Here is a 20,272-nt window from a genome sequence, read left to right on the forward strand (position 1 = left end):
GTTTATATCACATTTTCATACACTTGGAACATGTACTCGGTGCAATGGACGGAAGGGCTGCTGCGCGCAGTGTTAACAAAGGGAAGTAACAACATGCCTGTCACCCACTTGTTTGCTCAACACTAGAGTTATGTCCCTCTTATAAGCCGTTTGAAGCCAGTGTCAACGAATATCACGGCACCTATTATTTTGAACCACTTTTTCTCCCTTAATGACATAGTCTAAAGCCTTTAAGACGAATTATAACCAAACATATAATCTATCATATCTTAACATAATGTTCAATGTAGATTTTTCGGATGCCTTTATGCATGCGAACGAGACTTAGAAGTTTTATACGAAAATCCTATTGACACAACGTTTATGGCACCTTTATAATAAGACACGTTGGGGTTTTTCTTCATGAGAAGACACGGTTACAAAACTAATATCTTAAAGATGCCATGCTTGTTTTTCGATTGTATAAATTGATGGCCTCGCTGGATTGCATGGTTCAGCTACAGGCTCTCTGCAACTGTCAGGCCTTTGAACAATGAGGTGACTGGTTCGAATTCAGTTCTTACTGCCGTTTTAAGTAGAAAGGTTGCAAAGGTCACTGGTTTACTCTTGCATGGCACTTCGTTTCTATCCACCCAAAAACCTGTTCGCCTATGTATAAATGAAAACTTGTTGAGTAAGGCGTTGAACAATAAACAACTTATTCGAATAAATTCAGTCGCTGAGACACATGGATGAGCAGTTTGTTCAGCCCAGCCGTCAACACTCTTCAGTCTCTGCTATTCTCGGGGCCAAGGTAGAAATTTAGAGTTGGTAGGGCTCGCAGGGCTACGAAGGTTGGAGATCGCATATACGTACAGCCTACACTTTGAGCTAGCTAGGTTACGAACTGCGGGTAAGAATCTGTTCTTCTGGTGTGGGGTTGTTATTTACCATAGAACAGTGGTTTATTCCGGATTAATCAGTGAGCCCTGCTTCGCGTCCTCGTAATGGACATACACTGTAACGTGTCACGCTCACACGTGTCGGTGTAACATTATCATTAGTACATACTATAGTAGCCGATATACATTATCTTAAGACTAACATTCCATCTTGGAAGAAGCATGTAACGTAAACATGAAGTATGTCACGGACACATGTAATGCTGTAACACATCCGGGCACACAGAACCCCATAGTCCTGTAACCGAAGTACAAGTGTGTAAAATATAAATCACACATACTTGCCATGACATGTCTCACATGCATGTAACGATGTAGCATCATCCAGATATTAACCTACACACAACAAAATAATCAGACATTCTTTTGTCTGAGTGATGGTAGAATGTATTCCGGTGTTGCAGCAGATTATCCTGTTAAATAAACATCATAAATTCTATTAATTCAACACGAATATTGAATTAGACTAACAAGATATTATGTTAAATATGGCCAAGTATAATGCTATATTAACAGAATACATTCTGACATCACTCAGAGAACCGATCTTCTGTTAAAATTAAAATTTTGGAGAGCATACAAACATATTCCGGGATCACACATAATAGCCCAGGAGGAGGAGGCTTGACTACGGTTGGGTGCTAGGGAGGCCAGATCACTAGATAGAAATGCGTCAATACGTGGATGTATCAGCTGGTTCTATACAGACAATCCGTTTTCACTCTTCCCACCCTCTTGAGGAAAAGGACAAACTGACACATCTTAAAGAACACACATTGCCATGGTAACCCAGAAACCACTGATCTGTCTGCAGCATGCACTAGTAAGAGGATAAGAGATTATCGTGCATGTGCTTTCTTAAAGGATTATTTTATTCTAATATATTAAATAACAAAAAATATAAAATCACGTGGAAGTTTTAATTTGCCCTTGAACATGCAGACATTGCTATAAGTAAGCCACAGATGGAAACATATGTCTTTGCGAGTTTGAACTGTTTAGGTTCTTATTAATCGATGTAACAGTCTGTTTATCGTCTAATTAGAAGATTTTATGCGGCCGATAAAAGTGGAGGAGAATCTTACGAAAAAGCCGCTTTGTTTACCTTGCTAGAAGCTGTGTTTGCTTACTTGTGACATGTCAATATCACTGGCGCTGCGTCTCAGATCTGTTCGATAAGATGCCGGAATCTCCATTATATGTGGTGATTCGGAATTAGCACGTAAAGACGAAGATGGTCATTCGGAATTTTGTCTGCTGTTAGCCAACATGGCGGCGGCAATATCCTCTTCACCCGAGCTAGCCTGGACGGATTACCTGACCATTGCCATTTACTTTGTTGTTGTTTTAATTGTCGGACTTTGGGTAAATACTTCAATAAGATACCTCATTAAGTTTTAAACCATTTTTATATTTGACTGGTGTTTTATGCCGTACTCAAGAATATTTCACCTATACAGCGGCGGCCATGATTACGGTGGGCGGAAACCCACGACCATTTGCAAGTTGCTGAGAGACCTTGGCATGTACAACCGGAGAGGAAGTCAAGATTTGCTAGACTTGAACTCACGGCGATCGCATTCATGAGAAGCTTCAGGGTCATTGCGCCGCGCTGTCGCCACGGCCACGGAGACCCCCTAAAACTTTTTAAACATGATATACCGATAACCTGTGGCAATTATACCCCTAAGTGGTTCCGGCGATAAATGGCCACCAGGATGGTTTGAAGGACCTCAAAACCTTTTCGGCGTTTCCTCTTCCATTTCAAGACCGTGTCAGAAACGTTTCCGTATTTCGAAGAACCATCCCCTGGGTATCACTTTGTTTAACCATTGCTTACAGTGCGTCTTATGTTTTCTTGTCAGGCCACTTTTCGTCCCAACAGGGATAGCTCTGAGGGATACTTCCTGGCTGGAAAGGACATGTCATGGTTTCCCGTAAGTTTACCTTTACTACAAAATTCATACATTATCAGAAAGCAGATGTGCTTTCTCGATACTTCACTGGGTACATTTCCATTAATAAAAGCTTGGTAAAATTCTCGTCCGTATGAATTTTAGAACGAGAAGTACTTTCTGTCTCCCATTGAGAAATTATTAATAAAGATTAACAACGTCAGTCATTTTACTTTCCTCTGATAATGCAAATGTGTGACTCCATGCCGGGATTTTGTCATCAGACTGTAACTGGTAAGGTTTTTTCATCAAATAGGCCACCAATGTTGTTACGCTGTGCTTGATTAAAGTTTTACACATGTAACCGTGGCTTGATGATTGTCTCTTAAGGTTGGAGCCTCGCTCTTCTCAACAAACTGCGGTGCTCAGATGTTTATTGGGATGGCCGGTTCTGCTGCAGCTTCCGGTCTAAGCGTTGCCGTCTACGAACTCCACGTGAGTAATTTGAAAATTAGCAGCGCCATTATCTGATCACGTTTGGAATAATAGAAATAGCTACAACTGCTTCAGTGAAAAGCTATAAATTACGTGGAAATACACAGGCAAGAAATAATTAAATGCATGGGTTGTGTTAATTTGGTTGATTGACTGATTGATTAATTGACCGATTGCGGTTTAATGCCGTACTATCAAAAGCGCTTGGCGTCATGTTTAGACAATACCAGGTGGCCAAAAGTAGGTTACCGCCGTTAGGTAAAAATAGGAATCAGGACCTCATTAGCACTTCCGTTACTTAGGAGAGACGAATGTAATTCTGTGTATTTTAGGGTGTAAAGCCTTTTTTCGCTGGTGTACAGGTGCATGCTTTGTATCAAAATGATGAAAATTGTATAAGCTTTAGGCAGGTATGAGTTTTAATGATGAAAGTTTGAAATTCTGGGTGAGAGGACACAGGGAGACAGGTGGTGATGAGGCTGCAAGTGACGTCGCCATGGCGTTGCTAGGCACCCCTCCCTGCTGCTGGCAGAGAAAGGTACAGATTTTGACGGTCAACCCATGTCATGCCTATGTCGAACAGACTTTCTCAGGCTTCAAGTACGATGGAAACTGAAGAATGTTGGCCTTTGAAATTTGATGAACTTAGATCAGTATTCACATTCTGCACAGGAATTTGTATATAGATATACACTCATTATTTCAATGTTCAGTGTTTTTGTATATAAAACGAAACTATCCAGAAAAAGGTAATTTGATATATATAATCAAGCTCATGGTTGGAAGTCTGCCAGTCTACAGGTACATGTTTTAACATTGGACAGTTTCCTATTTGATCACACGCAATGAAGAGCTTTGATATGTCAGCCTATTAAGATTCAATCAAGAGCGTAAAGCCACATTACAACCCATATAGTGTAAGCTGACCTAATCAGTCTTACCAGCTGAGTTAAGTCCTGCATTACTTATTATATACTTCACCGTACGTGGGAAGGTCTGTCAGCAACCTGCGGATAGTCGTGGGTTCCCCGTATAAGTGAGATATTCTTGAGCAAGGCGTAAAACGCCAATCAAATAAATCAATAAGTAAATATTATATACTTCCATATATTTTCAGGCTGTGTACTTCTTGGTATTTCTAGGATGGGTTGTGAATCCTGTATATACTGCAACTGGGGTAAGTACAGTGCTTCCAAATTCATCACCATGAACCGCTTGAGTAATATGTTTATTATTTTATATTTGGCCCATCATTTAGGTGAGGTTCATTGTGCATTATTTTGTCTATTATGACGCACTTTTGCTACGACATGGCTGAAATACTGCCCATTTTTGCGCAAAGCCGTAATCATAAATTTATTTTTGGTTAAGATTAGCCCTTAGAAGTTGGTTAAGTTTGCTTATTTATTTCGGGAGAAAAGGCAGTAGAATATCATTTTTGGACAACCTGCTGTTATTCACACATCAATAAAAACGCTTTTCCGATATGCAATATTGATTTTTGTCTTTAAATAGGGATGCAAAGAATACGCATTTCTCTGTTTCGAAAATCAACTATAGTAAGCTATAAATTTCTGTTGCGCAGGCGTTCACTGTCCCACAGTACGTCCGACGTAGGTTCCGGAGTAGGAGGTTGCAGGCGTCCCTGGCGTCCGTGATGCTGTGTGTCTATATCTCCAATCTGATTGCTGTAAGTCTAAAATCAATCTCGGTGAAACCCAACCCCAGTTTGATTCACACGTATTAAGCGTAAGCCTTTTTCCACATGTGTGCATGTGGACTTCTGTCTTCTTTGTACACAGGTCGTCGAACACATCTCTAGCAAATCCTTTACTGGGTTTGGAAATGACCATTGCTATAACGCAGGCAAGGTCAAGAAAACTTATAACAACGGTCGACCTGTCTCATGACAAAATGTTACTTTTGAATGCTCAATTGTAAATCATAAGCATAGTTAAGAACAGTTAAAATTACTTTTACGTGGTAAAAGTTACAGTTTAAGCATCGTAAAGAATAGTTCACATAAAACACTGTCTCACCGCCAAATTTGCTACTTTTTCTTTTCATTCTTAAGCACTGCATATTTTTCTCGATGGAACACAGGTCGAGCAATGATTTATTTATTTATTTATTTGTTTACTTATGTATTTATGTAATTATTTATTTATTCATTTATTTGATTGGGGACTTAGTGAAGAATATTTCACTTACACGATAGCGACCAGCATTATGGCGGGAGGAAACAGGACAGAACATAGGGGAAACCCACGACCACCCGTAGGATGCTGCAATACCTTGCCACGCACGACCAGAAAAAAGCAATGTGTAAAATATATATGTTTTTTGTTTGAAGACACACAGGCTAAAAATCTATTTTTCCTTTCAGTCACAGATATTCACAGGTACCCTAATCATGCGCCACGTCCTAGGCTGGAACACCTATTTGTCAGTATTTGCAATTCTCGCAGTAACAACTGTCTACACAATTGTAGGTAAGCAAATACCTATTTGCTACGTTTCGGGGAGCCTTGTGGGGCACTTCGGGGAGCCATGTGACCAGTTAGAAATCAAGATAGAAACGGCGAACCCTAACTGACACTCCTAAGGCAAAATGTCTCTTCAATATAGTTTTTTATGTTACAGCACAGCAACACTGTTTTCTTCACACAGGCTTCTTATGGACGACTGAAGTGTCTCTAATAATGATGAATATATTTATTTATTTATTTATTTATTTATTTATTTGATTGGTATTTTACGCCGTACTCGAGAATATTTCACTTACACGACGGCAGCCAGCATTATGATTGGAGGAAACCGGGCAGAGCCCGGGGGAAACCCCACGACCATCCATAGGTTGTTGCAAGACCTTCCCACGTACGGCCGGAGAGGAAGCCAGCATGAGCTGGACTTGAACTCACAGCGATAATAAATATAAGAGTTTGACAATTATGCTTTAACAGGTTTCTCCACAGCCGATGGAACATTCTTAGTTCCCAATATTTTGTTACTTGTCACATTCTTCCTTTTCCTGAAGCTTTCCTCTGTAAACTTGATCAACCAATTAAACCAGACATTCTTGTTAAGCAGACAGCTAGTGCTTACACCACAGAACATCTTTTGCATTGTACCTTCTCTGTTGCAGGTGGCTTAGCCGCTGTCATGTACACAGATGCTCTCCAAACCTTCATCTATATGACTGGGGCTCTCGTCGTTCTGTTCAGAAGTATGATCAATATTTCTTGACAGTTGAGCGTTGGTGCCTTTATTAACTGTATTATTTATTTCTTTCGTTTTAAACGCAATGCACAAGACGACGTACCTGTACGACGAATGTTCATCTGTGAGAACCATGCATTAACAAAACAACCACTTATGTTTTAAATCTTTATTGATTTTTCCTAAATGGGGTATAAAAACTGAGACAGCATTTAAGGGCGTAATTTACGAAAGAGATGAACAAAATATATCTACAAATACCAGTACAGGCTAACCATCGAATAGATCTGTCTACATAGACGAATAATTGCCTTGAAAAGTGAATTTTGAAAAGACGAAAAAATATACCGACCTAATGTTATTTTTCGAAATGAATGACAAAGCTAGTGTAGGTTAGATGAACTATATTCTTTATATTTTACTTACCTACACTGCACATTTTCTAAAACTATTAAATTAGCTTCTGTTTAAGGCTTGAGTTTCGATACCATGATTTTATTCAACATGAGGTTTCCTAAGGCACTCTTAGAAAGACTGAGACATTCTTTCAAAGTTCACGGTGTCATTTCATAAATCGTCATGCTCCACGATTGGGGAATCTGAAAAAAAGTTTAAACAGTTTCGGGTCGAAGCCGAAAACTCGCTTCAATCAGCAGAGAGCATCTTGCAGGTCGTACATGTGCGGAAGTTTCAAGCGGAAGTTTCGCTCGGTCATGTGAGTGTTGCTTGTCATGGATGGTGCAGCGATATAACGCACGATAAACGTAGCCCATCGTTTAAACACCCTATGTTCAGTTTGGACGACAGCCCTTATCCAAAGGAGTCGCGTCTTTAATTTCTGGTCTAGGTTTAGACGAGATTGGCGGCTGGGAGAACCTCATGAGGAAGTACGCCGTGGCGGTATCCAACCTTACCACTCAGGACCCCCAGAGGTACGGATGTGGACTTCCACCAGAGAGAGCCTTCCACATCTGGAGGCCCCTGACAGATAGCCAGACCCCATGGACGGGAGCTGTCACCGGTCTAACACTCATGGGCATGAACTACTGGTGCTTTGATCAGGTAAACTGTAGCTGTCCCACACAACAAATAAACTAGCTGACTGTTTTGTGATTCTTTATGAATATAATTAAGACGTACACGGAAAAGACAAAAGCAATGGCGACAAAGCAATGGAGTCAAAGAAAGACAATGGAAAAGCAAGGGAGGCGTCTTGTTGTTCTGTCCGCCTATGTGTGCGGGTGGTTGTCCTTAGTGTTAGTTATAGACATGATTTCGAAAAGGCAATTTGGGATAGAGTTTCCAATTTTAGCGCACACACATTCCCTCATTGTGGGCATAAACCGATTTAAATTTTGAAGTTTTCATATTTTTCTTCACTTTACAGCTTTTGGACAAGAAATGAGCTATTTTGTACACGTTTGTATACCTTACACAACTTAGAATTGATAACAAGGCTACCAAAGAGCTCGCCTGTATGAGACACAAGAAGGCAAAACTTCATGCAAAAGGCTCAATGCATAAAGAACTGAAATCGTGAATTTGGTAATTTACGGTGTTTAACATACTCATAGAAGATCGGCGATGGAACATCCCTCTTGCACCATTGTGCTTTATATACATGTAAAACTTCAGATAAATAAGTACAACACGTTTTAAGATACCGACCCTAAGAGATTCTTTAACAGTGATTCTCTTATATATAATACACTAAGTCAAGAATTCAGTAATTTAAGGTTTTTATATGTACACACCGAATCAACGATATAATAACCCCGTGGTGCTATTCTGGTCCACAGGTGTGCAAATCATGTTCAATACATGCAGTACTATTTGAGAAAGCACCCCTAGCACTTTGTTAAATATTGGTTCTTCTACACAATACACGAAGTGAAGAATTCAGTAATTTACGATACATAGTATCTACTCACGGATTCGTCGATGGAATATCCCCCCTCGTGCTGTTGTGCTCTACATGTGTGTGAACCCTGAGCTCAATACCTGGAGTACTTTTTAAGATACCACTCCTAACATTTTGTTTAACTTTGCTTTCTCTATTACTGGACGCCGACGGCACCTACTTTATACGGGCGAGCTAAAAAGGAGACATGTATGTTTTGTAATTACACCGTAGCTTCCAGTTTCTTTTGTTGCGACAGTTGGAATTTTTACACCTTGCTAAACAAGCGATATTTCTATTTCTGCATGAATACACTTGTAAATGTGTAAATATAGTTGTTTGATATTTACGTTTTAATAAATGTTACTTGAGCAAAAAGCTGTGACCTTTCTGTCTGGCGCCTATTGTAACATGCATAATATGGTAACCCAAATTTGGACTGATGAAAACAATCATTCTTAAACGGATGATTTGTTACTTTGTTGACTGGAATGGTTTGCTGTATGTGACACCTTAGCGTGTATATGATTCTTCAAGTCTAGTGCACACGAGAGTATCTGTCAAAGGAAACAAGAAGTGTTTTGTTGGAGAAGAGTTGCGATCTCTAGAAAAAACAGGCTTAGTAATAATTGCGAATTCTTTCTTAATCTTAATCTCAACAGCTCATTTGATTTCAATTACAAATTACAACTGGTAACACGGAAAACAGATCGGAAATCCATGTCAACAACGGGAGAATCAAGACTATTTGAACTATGGTTTCAGTAGTGATGCTTTTGATGTAAAAGTTTTAAGACTCATTTCGTGCTTATTCTTCCCCAGAAGGTAATAATGTGCTGCTTTCCTCCACGACCGTGCGTAAGAATGTCTGCCAGTAACCTGCGGATGGTGGTGGGTTTCCCCCGGGCTCTGCCGGCGTTTTTCCAAACATAATGCTGGCCAAGGTCGTATAAGCAAAATATTCTTGAGTACAGCGTCAATCATCAATCAAATAAATAAATAAATAATTTTACACATTGATGGAATTTGTCGAAGAACAAAGCACAAAGTTTTCAGCCAGATCGAATCTGTGCTTTTTAAGAGCGGATCATTCCCGATGCTAAAATAGAACATATTCCCCTTTCATAGGGAAGATAATGAGTGTTCCAAGCAGGATACAAATGGACACAAGGTAGATTAGCGTAAAAAGTCAGGCCCTTCAACAGAGAGAGACAAGTTCGAAGACGAAAGTATAAAGCTGAAGGGATAACTAATAAGGAAATTATACTTATGCTGACGATAAAATTTGGTTTTAGGTGGAAGTGCAAAGAGGTTTAGCCGCTAAAAACGTGACTCACGTGAAAGCTGGGGCGTTGCTGTGTGGTGCCTTAAAGGTGATAGCTGCCTTCTTTTTCATCATCCCAGGAATGGTGAGCAGAGCTATTTACCCAGGTGAGTACATACATAAATGTGATATCTGCCTTTTTCCTCATCATCCCAGGAATGGTGAGCAGAGCTATTTACCCAGTTGAGTATACACCAACAAAAGTGTGACAGATGTCGCCTTCTTCATCACCCCAGAAATGGTGAGCAGAGCTATTTACCCAGGTGAGTACATAAATAAATGTGATAGCTGCCTTTTTCCTCATCATCCTAGGAATGGCGAGCACAGCTATTTACCCAGGTGGGTATACACACAAGAGTGGCAGATAGCTTCTTCATCCTCTTCATTTAAGGAATGGTGTGAGGACTTGCCCAGGTCAGTACACACATAGAGATGATAGCTGCCGTCTTCTTCGTCATCTCAGGAAAGGTGAACAGAGCCATTTACTCAGGTCAGTACATAAATAAAGGTGATAGCTGCCTTCTTCTTTATCATTTCATGAATGGTGAGCGGAACCGTTTACCTAGGTTAGTACATAAATAAAGGTGATAGCTGCCTTCTTCTTTATCATTTCATGAATGGTGAGCGGAGCCATTTACCTGGGTTAGTACATAAATAAAGGTGATAGCTGCCTTCTTCTTTATCATTTCATGAATGGTGAGCGGAGCCGTTTACCTAGGTTAGTAGAGAAATAAGGTGATGGCTGCCTTCTTCTTTATCATTTCATTAATGGTGAGCAAAGCCATTTACCCAGGTAAGTGCATACATCAAGAACCTCCCTATGTAGTCTTTGCCCTCCCGCAGTTTTGGGATACTATCTGTTATTTAAGCTCAATTCCGTTATTTAAGTTCAATATTCATTTACAGTGGCAATAGCCCCTAAGGCTTGATCCTTTCGAAATATTTCCATGTGACAACCACATAGCATTTTTGTGTAATTCCAGAACAGTAACGTTTAGTAACTTTCTGTTAACATCACTGGATATTTGTTGGACCTATTCACCGTGAGCCATGGTACTAGGGGATGTATCGGTAACAACTATTTAAAGTAAAATAAAAAACAAAGCTAAAATATTTATTTATTTGATTGGTGTTTTACGCCGTACTCAAGAATATTTCACTTATACGATGTCGGCCAGCATTATGGTGGGAAGAAACCGGGCAGAGCCCGGAGGAAACCCAAGACCATCCGCAGGTTGCTGGTAGATCTTCCGACGGCTAAAAATTGAAGTAAGGTTCAACATACGGACAACTGAAACTATGCATAAAAATACTTTCATTTATTTTTTTAGGTTTTTTTAAGAATGTTGAAAGGCATTCAAATATTTGAATACTATGGTGGGCTTTATGAGCTATACTGACGGTATCTAGGAACTCTGATGTTACATCACCTTTTTCTCTTGATGTTCACCAGAAGGAAGGAATTTTTGGGAGCATTATTTCAGTAATTTTTTCTCATGGGTAAAAAGAGTTGTTTCAACATTCAGTGTCGTGTTTAGAGTGGGATAAATTTCTTGTGACGTCAGAGTTCCTAACCTCTGACAGTATGGTCCATAAAGCCCACCTTAGAATTCAAGTGTTTGAGCGCCTTTAATTGTATTCACAAAAATCTAAAAAAAAAAATTAAAGTATATTTGTGCTTAGTTTTAACTGGTCTATATTTTGGACGTTTTGCCAAGTTTTCTTACTTCGATTTTTAGAGATTTTTTTCTTTAAGTATTTACCAAGAGCCCAAACTGAAGTAAACGACAAGAGGCCGCCGTATTCCAACGGTCACATGTGACCACTTGCCAACTATCATGCCAGTACGTCCTCACTGCTGTGGTTTTACTCTCCATGATGTGGGTTTTTTTTTATATAATATACACTTATAGTATTGTTTGCACGGTAATTTCATTCAGCCACATCAAAACATATCCACGTAGAACATTTTTATATGAACTATGTGACCCTGAATCATTTTGTTTAACTTTTAGAAAAGGTGGCCTGTTCCGATCCCGAGGTTTGCAATAAGATCTGTCAGAATCCCTCAGGCTGCTGGAACATCGCCTACCCTCTGCTAATCGTTAATCTCCTCCCGTCAGGTCAGATTACATGTTTATGTAACGTTGAAAATGTGCATCAGATTTTACGTAATTTTATTGATTTTAAAGCATTAATTGTGTAAATATCAACTGTTAGTTGAATAAACAAGCACGTCGTTTCAAACGAGAACAGTGAATTTTTTTTTAGCCGTCTGTTTAACAAGGTCGTGAAAAACGTATTTACAAAAAAAGAAAATCGTGTAAAATCCTAGTAGTTAATTAAGGTGTTTACTACACTAAATCGAAAATGGTGTATGTTTGTCTAAACCTCAGCCATCTAGATAATAAACACCGACAGCTGAAGGGAAGGAGGCTGAGATATTCATTGCCAAAATAGCCAGACGATTTTTTTTATATAGGGTGAATGAGATACATGTATATTTTGTAGGACTTCAAGGTCTAATGCTTGCTGCAATCTTGGCCGCTCTTATGAGCACTCTGACGTCAGTCTTTAACAGCGCAAGTGCACTATTCACCATAGACATTTGGAAGAACATCCGGCCTCGTTCAACGGAGAAGGAATCCATAATGGTGAGCCGGACATGCGTACTTGTGATGATGGCGCTGAGTATCCTGTGGTTGCCCGTGTTAGAATTATCCCCGGGGGGCCAGCTGTGGGATACTATCCAGAGAGTAGCGGCTTACTGCAGCACCCCCAGTGCCGTTGTCCTTCTGTTTGCCCTTTTTTGGAAACGCACCTCAGAAGCTGTGAGCATTATGTAGATATTTTGTCAACTCTAGTATTTCTCATTTTGAAAATTACTTTTACTCATCGGCCTGGCAGTTAGGCCGTTCGATCAGATGTTTTCATTAACTCATGTTTTAGTCAGAAGAGAAATTAACTTAGCTGTCGGTTGGACAATCATCTATACCGATAGAGCTACTTAAAATATGGTGAACTGAACGTTTAAGACATCTTTGTACATCCTGACGATTTTTCTTTCTCAATTTATTTGACTGACATTATAAAATGTACACATGAATATCTCCACGCATGTACGTTTACGTATTGGTCTGTTAAACCTCCTGCCCACTCACTGGTGTTAGGCCAAGGTCAGAATTCGTCTTAAGTTTGAAGCGCTTTACTCCCTTGAAATTGAGACTTACTTTTGAATTTTCTTTAAACGTATTTCACCGGTTACCTGTGACTATTTCCTAACTGTCACACTGTCGTCGCTCCTCTATTTTTTATTCTCTTTATTGTAGTCTTCATGTTTTATTACATTGTAGTTTTCTCAGGAACACATCTGCACATTTGTCTTTCATGAGATTTCTCATATGTAACTATCACTGTTCTGTAGGGAGCTTTCTGGGGTCTGTTAGGTGGATTGCTGATTGGCATATCCCGACTGTCTCTGGATTGGGTATACCCTCAACCTGTCTGCGGCTCTGGGGTAGAGGACACGAGACCGGCTCTGTTAGCCAAGGTCAACTATCTGCATTTCGCAGCCATCATCGGTATTATCACCTCAGCTGTAATTGTCGTCGTCAGCTTAGGGACGTCACCTATTCCCAAACACCAAGTAAGTCGATCAGCTAAGGCAGTGCAATCGAGATTATTCATAACTTGTTTGAGTGGCATTTAGAAGTTGAGATAAAAGTACACTGAACAAGGCATTCTTATGCATATACAACTTCTTGGTTTATTAACACGGCGTTCCGATGTTGTTACTAACATCGTTATCAAGTGAAGTCAAGTCATTAACACGGCGTTTCGATGTTGTTACTAACATCGTTATCAAGTGAAGTCAAGTCACTCGATAACGATGTTAGTAACTACATCAAAACGTCGAGTTAACAAACCAAGAAGTTGTATATCCATAAGAAGGCCTTGTTCAGAGATTATTCACAGTCTATCATTATAATGAGGTGAGATTGAGGAAGTGAGAGGGGTCTGGTAAGCTAAACTACATCTCCCACAGTCAAGAAAGTTTTCAAACACATAACTGCTTTTTAAAAAAGACATAAAAGTTGGAAAACCTTCTTCAGTTTGCTAGCGCGCACCCCTATCATCATTATCATTGCCAATTATCGCACTGTCGTCGCATCTCTGGTTTTACCCTCCGTGCTGTAAGTCGTTTCATATATCATAGGTTCGATAGAATCTTAGGTCAAGTACCAGTCTGGTAATATGTTTCCGAACATTTTTGGGACGTTTTGCCAAAGTGTCCCAGTTTTATTAACTTACGGTCGGTATTCACTTATGATTGGCAAAAAATCGGCAGTAGTCGGAGTAGCCCTTAGTCCGTAATTCCTGCCAAGAAAGATTCATTGAGTTTGCTGTATCCATTATGAGAACAACTTCGATTCTCACGGACTGATCTTCTCTCATGTCGCATTTTCGCTGTTCACCGTTTTACATGTAGCTGTGTTCTATTTACCTATATAAACCCTTAAGACTGGTTAACGCACAGAGATACAATCGACGACGCCGTAGTACATGAGTTCAGTCGATATTGTAGAATATCTGCGGACAAGTGTACTCGTATCTATCCATCTCTGTTTACAAACGAAAATTGTGTGCTGTGATCGCCCAGTTTTATTCGAAGGGATCGAAAGGTTGCCACGTTTTCACGTATTGGGTTTCTAAGTGTATTTTGCTTTTTATGTTTGAGAAGGTCGTACATCACAGTGTCATGCTGATGTCATCATTGACTCCCCTCCCCCAAAAAGCAAAAAACCCCATGAAAAAATATATATAAACAGTGCGATGATTACGTGTACTATAAATGAAACAAAAGAACTAAAAATTGCCTGCAGAGAAGTAAGGCTATTATATCGCCACCATATGGTACATTATTGCCACCACGCACAAAGACACCATAAATTGTCGCGAGCACAGATATTGTGCTTTGTTACTACCACAGATATCGTTCACTCTCACCACCACGGTTGTTCATTATCACCACCATAGGTATCATAAATTATCACCACCACGGATACATTTGCCACCACCACGGATATTGTGCTCTGTCACCGGATATTGTGCTCTGTCACCACTACCGATATCGTTCAATGGATATCGTACATTTCCACGCTAAAATATATCATACATTGTCACCACCACAAATATCGTACATTGTTACCACCACAAATATCGTACATTATCACTACCTCGGGTATTGTGCACTGTCACCACTACGGATATCGTTCATTGTCACCACCACAAATATCGTACATTGTCACCACCACAAATATCGTACATTTATTACCACCACAAATATCGTACATTGTTACCACCACAAATATCGTACATTGTCACCACCTCGGATATTGTGCACTGTCACCACTACGGATATCGTTCATTGTCACCATAATGGATATCGTACATTGTCACCACTAAAAATATCGTACATTGTCACCACCACAAATACCGTACATTGTTACCACCACAAATAACGTTCATTGTCACCACCACGGTTTTGCATTATCACCACCACGGATATGGCTCATTGCCACCACTACGGATATTGTTCATTGTTACCACTACGGATCTTATGTACAGATATGCTGGAGTATGGTATATCTTTTAGTGCATTTAACGTACGGTTCGTAATACTTGGTATAAATAGCCATAGCTGGGGCACACACAATTATATTATTCCCTCAAAATTTCCGCTTGTCCCTTCAATAAATACACATTTAAAAACGCTATTCTGCAGCTTTGTGTCTTAAACTGTACACATATCTCTGCAACTGCTAGAGTAACTTCGTGGATACATATAACTCAAGTGTTTTCACAGCTGCACCGAGTGACTTGGTGGACATGCAGAAGTATTCAACTCCCGGACTTCTCAGACATCGAGAACCCCCCTCTTGAGCCCCCTCTTGAACCCCAGACAGGGTCACAGATACAGGGGAAGAAGAAACTCACAACGTTGGGTAAGTTCTAGGTACATGCACAAAACACCAGTTAAATACCTGTACATGCTTTTTAATTGATATCTATATCAAAATGATATATTCTATTCACATTTTTACACACTATACATCGTGATGAATTATGTACTGTAATTCCTATGGCGTCAACAGAGTGGTGACACAGAAATTATTCCAGAAAATATTGAAATAACCTCGATGAATGGTGATTAAATAAAGTACCGTTGGGCCAAAAAAAACTCCAAACTGACAATTACAATATTATTTGAGTCTTTCATGAGCGGAAATGAGAGAGAGTGAAAATGACAATTTGAATTCGGATTCGAAAAATGATAAATTGTAAACATATGTTTATGTGTTAGTACTGTCCGTTCATGAGACCCTTGAGATTGTCATTATAATTCTCGTCAGATAATCCTGAACTAAAAGCCTTATTTCATCTCCTTAACTTCATATTGAATATTATGGTTATTGTCAAGATGGCACGTACAGACCTGTCGACCCACGGTTGCCTCCCTTATTCCCATCTAAAGCACATATGATCGGCATATTTTCACAACCCACGATTCCCTCACCAAAGTTGTCGTAAAGTATATCATTTCACCTTTTTTTCTTTCAGATAAATTGAATGAGATTTTGTTTGTGTGGATCTGTGGGTTGACCGACAGCCCAAAGCCAGAAATGAGTAAAGAGGAAAAGGACAAGATTATGAAGAAGCAGACTTCAATCAAAGACGTGCGCCGGTGGAAGACTGTCGTGGACGTTGTAGCTGTGGCTCTCTCAGTGATAACTACCGCTATATTTGGCTTCTTTGCGTAATACCATTGTGAAAATTAATTGTCCAAGCAACAAAGCTAATGAGAATGCCAATACTGTACAAGTGGATTCATTGACGAAATCCACTCGTGATTTTGGTAACATTGTTGTCTTTTGAATTTGGCATCTTTGCTTAATTGTCTTACACCCATAAGTTATGCGTTAAAGACCAACCATTAATTTATCAATTAATTGATTGATTTGATTAATGACGCACTCAAGAATATTTCACTTATACGACGGCGGCCAGCATTATGGTGGAAGGAAACCGGGTAGAGCCTTGGGGAAACCAACGACCATCCTCAGGTTGCGTTAAAGACCAATCAATCAATCAATTATGCAACCAGTGTTTGCATAATACCGCTGTTACGGTCACCCGTCGAAGCAAAAGAATTGCTTAGTCACATCTTAAAACAGTACTTGTGGACTTTTCATAACACTACTGTTGTCTTTCGTAAGGAGCCATAAGGGTGACCTTGTGAAAAAAAATTTTGGAAGAGAAAAAAAAAATTACACGTTGAAAGAAAAAATTTTATCGGAAGAGAAATTTGTTGTTGACCCACGACTTTGAAAGTCGGGGCCCCGAGTTTAAATTCCGACTGGAATTATTATTAATAAAGTAAACAATCAACGAAATAATACGATAAGTTTAAAACCACAAGAGATCAGGTGCATGTATTCGAATAGTGTATTTTGTATTTTATTTATATTTAGTCCGTATATGTCTCTTTAAATCTGTTTATTAATTAGCTGCCTCGGTGATATAGGGAAATGCATTGCCCGCCTGAAACAAGTCGGTCAAAAGTGATGTACTCTTTTATTCACAAGCACTGAGCATGATAGAAGTTCACAAGCACTAAGTGTGGCAGAAGTTCACAAGCACTGAGCTTGGCAGAAGTTCACAAGCACTGAGCGCGGCGGAAGTTCACACGCACTGAGCTTGGTAGAAGTTCACAAGCACTGAGCGTGGAAAAAGTTCACAAGCACTGAGCGTGGCAGAAGTTCACAAGCACTGAGCTTGGCAGAAGTTCACAAGCACCGAGCTTGGCAACTGAGAATATGTATTATTAGGGGAATGGAATTTACCTTTGTATGTGATCATGCCCATTGTGATCCTTGAACTTGATTTAAAATACAAGTTTTATTTCATGGGAAGACCCTAGTCAAAACATGTACTTATCAGTGAGAGAGGCTCATCTGTGGCTGCCATATTGGCTGTTTGATGGCAAAAGACCTGTGATTGGCCAATTAAATCGGGGCCCCGACTTGTAAACTCGGGGCCATGACTCCAAAAGTCGGAGTTTAAAAAAATTTTTCTCTTCCCCCAAATTTGTTTTCACCAGGTCATTTTCTTTTTATCTTCAAAAATTTATTTTCACCACGTCATTTTTACGGCTCCATACTTTTGTGCGTAAAAATGTGTTTTATCCTTTGCTAGGCTTGTAATAAAACTGGACATAGCTAAACAAGTTGTCGCTTATTTTGCATTCTGTTATCTACGGGCATCGCTGTGATGCTGCATGATGTTAACCTTCGGCAAACCATTATTACAAACTGGTATGGTCATGTCTCTGGTAAACACCATAAAAATTGCGGTGTGATTGTCAAATCAAGAAAACAGCCAGATAATATAAAGTCAGTGAGTTCCATTACTCCAAGAACAAGAAACATCTACGTCAAGTAATGGTGTTTGAAAACATGCATTTTATGGAGGCACTGTAACTCATGAAGATGGCGATCGCTATTGTTTTTCTCGCATATGGGTTTATTTAAGTTAAGCAACAAATGTTAAACATAAAACGATTTTGAATTCGTAGCCTGGTAGAGTTGTTACAGTTTCCAAGAGAAGATTTATTAAATGTGGTAAATTTTGTGATAGTCTTTGGCGTCTTTAGGCGAAGAATCCAAACGCAAAAGCCGTTACACTGGCGAACAGAATAGCGGCGATGTCCACGACTCTTGTCCAGAAGACATCTTCTTTAATTGAAGTATTATTTATGTTGCCTGTTTCCATTTCGTGGGTTTGTGGCCGGTCATTCGTGTCTATACCGAATATCCAGCGGCAGAAAAACTCACGACACATATGAACCCCTGTAATAAAACAGATAAAAACCTGACACATGCGATTCGGGTTACTATAGTCTATTTCTTTTAGCCACTCGCTAAAAAAATCGTACGTAGGAAGGTCTGCCAACTACTAGTCTCTATCCGGTTTCTTCCCAACATTATGCTGGCCGCCGTCGTATAAGTGAAATATTCTTGCGTACTGCACAAAACACCAATCAAATAAATGACATAAATTTTCTACAAAATAAATATTTAGATCGGATGTTGTTGAACATGTTCATGGATAAATGCCTCAAGGAGCAACCTGTACACAGCGGACTGTATAGTGTTGATATCGAATTTTTGATTCATAAACGCATGCATATAACCTGTAAGGGCGAGCATATCTAATACACTGATGGCATGTGTTGGCATTACTGTTACTTCAAGTATAGAGATATGACCGCTTTATGAAAAAGAGCATAAATGGTATACAGTTAAATTATAGGTTGCAAGACTGTTGCACTTATTCTGTGGCTATGATTAAATCAAAAGTGACAATAGTTCGATTTGAACTCACTCTTTGGCTTGGTATCGTTTTGCCTCTCAGACGACGGTTCATCTGCTTTGTTTTGTGTTATCCAGTAAGGAAGTGCCTTTACCTTCCTTGTCCACCAAGTAACGCGGCCCAACTGAAATACAATTTATGTTAAATTATGCTTGGTATATATGTTAATGTATTAAATTAAAAATATAACTGCTACATTGGGTTACTCAACACAAGACAATTTCGGGGCTAGTATTGACCGTGTTCGCATAATACAGCATGACATAACACAGCGAGTTCATTATTAATTGTTACTTTTTTTGGGGCTCATACGATTAAACACTGGTTTACTGTCAGTGTGAGGCTGTTGACCAGCGAAGGTGCTCGAACCCTGCTCGAATGCTTCAGCTGTGGCTTAAAGTCAGGAGGATTGTGACTTACATGGCGAAGGTCGGTGCATTGTTTACTCCATCCATAAACCAGGCTTATATACGTGAGAAATTCGTGAGAACGGCGTTAAACACCAGCCAATGAATGGACAAATAAATATATACTTTCAGCTGAAAGGCATTTCAACTGAACCTTCACGTTAACAAAATTCAGTGGCAAATTCAAAAGATTTAACTAAACAAAAGCTACCTTTTCTTCAGGCTGTGCCGTTGTAAAGATACTGATGACCACCGTTATGAGGAAGGTAACCAAGGCAATAATGGCTGCAAAATGGAGAAAGTGGACCTTCGATATAAGCGCCGGTCTAGGATCCGGACCCGAACTTCCACAGGGAGGGACTGGGTACATACGGTCTAGTACAAATCGGGAAAACCCAATCAGTATCCCGGATAACAAACCCCAAAAAGCTCCCTGTAAAATAATAGATAGAGTGTTCATAAACAGGTTTTCAGATGTGATACTTGGCAAAGTTCGCACGTAACCGGGGAAATACAGCCACTTCTCAATTTACCTCAATTAGGGTGTGATAGTTGGAAAATGGTCGCACGTAACCGCTTGTCAATTTACCTCAGTTGGGGTTTTATTCTGACTGTTCATGTAATTACGTAAAATAGATGCAAGTTACAGGGTCCCCTAG

The 20,272-nt window shown here is 39.6% G+C and overlaps 1 protein-coding gene and 1 long non-coding RNA gene across 2 annotated transcripts; one reads left to right on the forward strand and one right to left on the reverse strand.

Moving 5' to 3' along the window:
* Nucleotides 1-2,210: 2,210 nt before the first annotated feature.
* On the forward strand, nt 2,211-18,087 carry LOC135473412 (sodium/glucose cotransporter 4-like). The gene is made up of 14 exons (XM_064753261.1): nt 2,211-2,306; nt 2,807-2,878; nt 3,227-3,331; nt 3,738-3,869; nt 4,917-5,021; nt 5,718-5,823; nt 6,477-6,557; nt 7,398-7,612; nt 9,746-9,881; nt 11,790-11,897; nt 12,286-12,605; nt 13,199-13,420; nt 15,641-15,779; nt 16,396-18,087. The coding sequence occupies exons 1-14, from the start codon at nt 2,211-2,213 to the stop codon at nt 16,593-16,595; spliced, it is 2,037 nt and encodes a 678-aa protein (XP_064609331.1). The 3' UTR covers nt 16,596-18,087.
* Nucleotides 18,088-18,260: 173 nt separating this feature from the next.
* On the reverse strand, nt 18,261-19,993 carry LOC135472152 (uncharacterized). The gene is made up of 3 exons (XR_010444506.1): nt 19,825-19,993; nt 19,219-19,330; nt 18,261-18,683 (listed from the first exon to the last, which is right to left on the reverse strand). It is a non-coding gene; the product is annotated as an uncharacterized LOC135472152 (long non-coding RNA).
* Nucleotides 19,994-20,272: the final 279 nt, after the last annotated feature.

Source organism: Liolophura sinensis, chromosome 8 (genome assembly GCF_032854445.1).
Source record: "Liolophura sinensis isolate JHLJ2023 chromosome 8, CUHK_Ljap_v2, whole genome shotgun sequence".
Classification (NCBI taxonomy): Eukaryota; Metazoa; Mollusca; class Polyplacophora; order Chitonida; family Chitonidae; genus Liolophura; species Liolophura sinensis.

Coding starts and splice junctions, on each gene's coding strand:
- LOC135473412 (XM_064753261.1), top strand. CDS start 2,211: ATGGCGGCGGCAATATCCTCTTCACCCGAGCTAGCCTGGACGGATTAC. Junction 11,898..12,285: donor CGTTAATCTCCTCCCGTCAG/GTCAGATTACAT, acceptor TATATTTTGTAG/GACTTCAAGGTCTAATGCTT. Junction 15,780..16,395: donor GAAGAAACTCACAACGTTGG/GTAAGTTCTAGG, acceptor TTTTTCTTTCAG/ATAAATTGAATGAGATTTTG.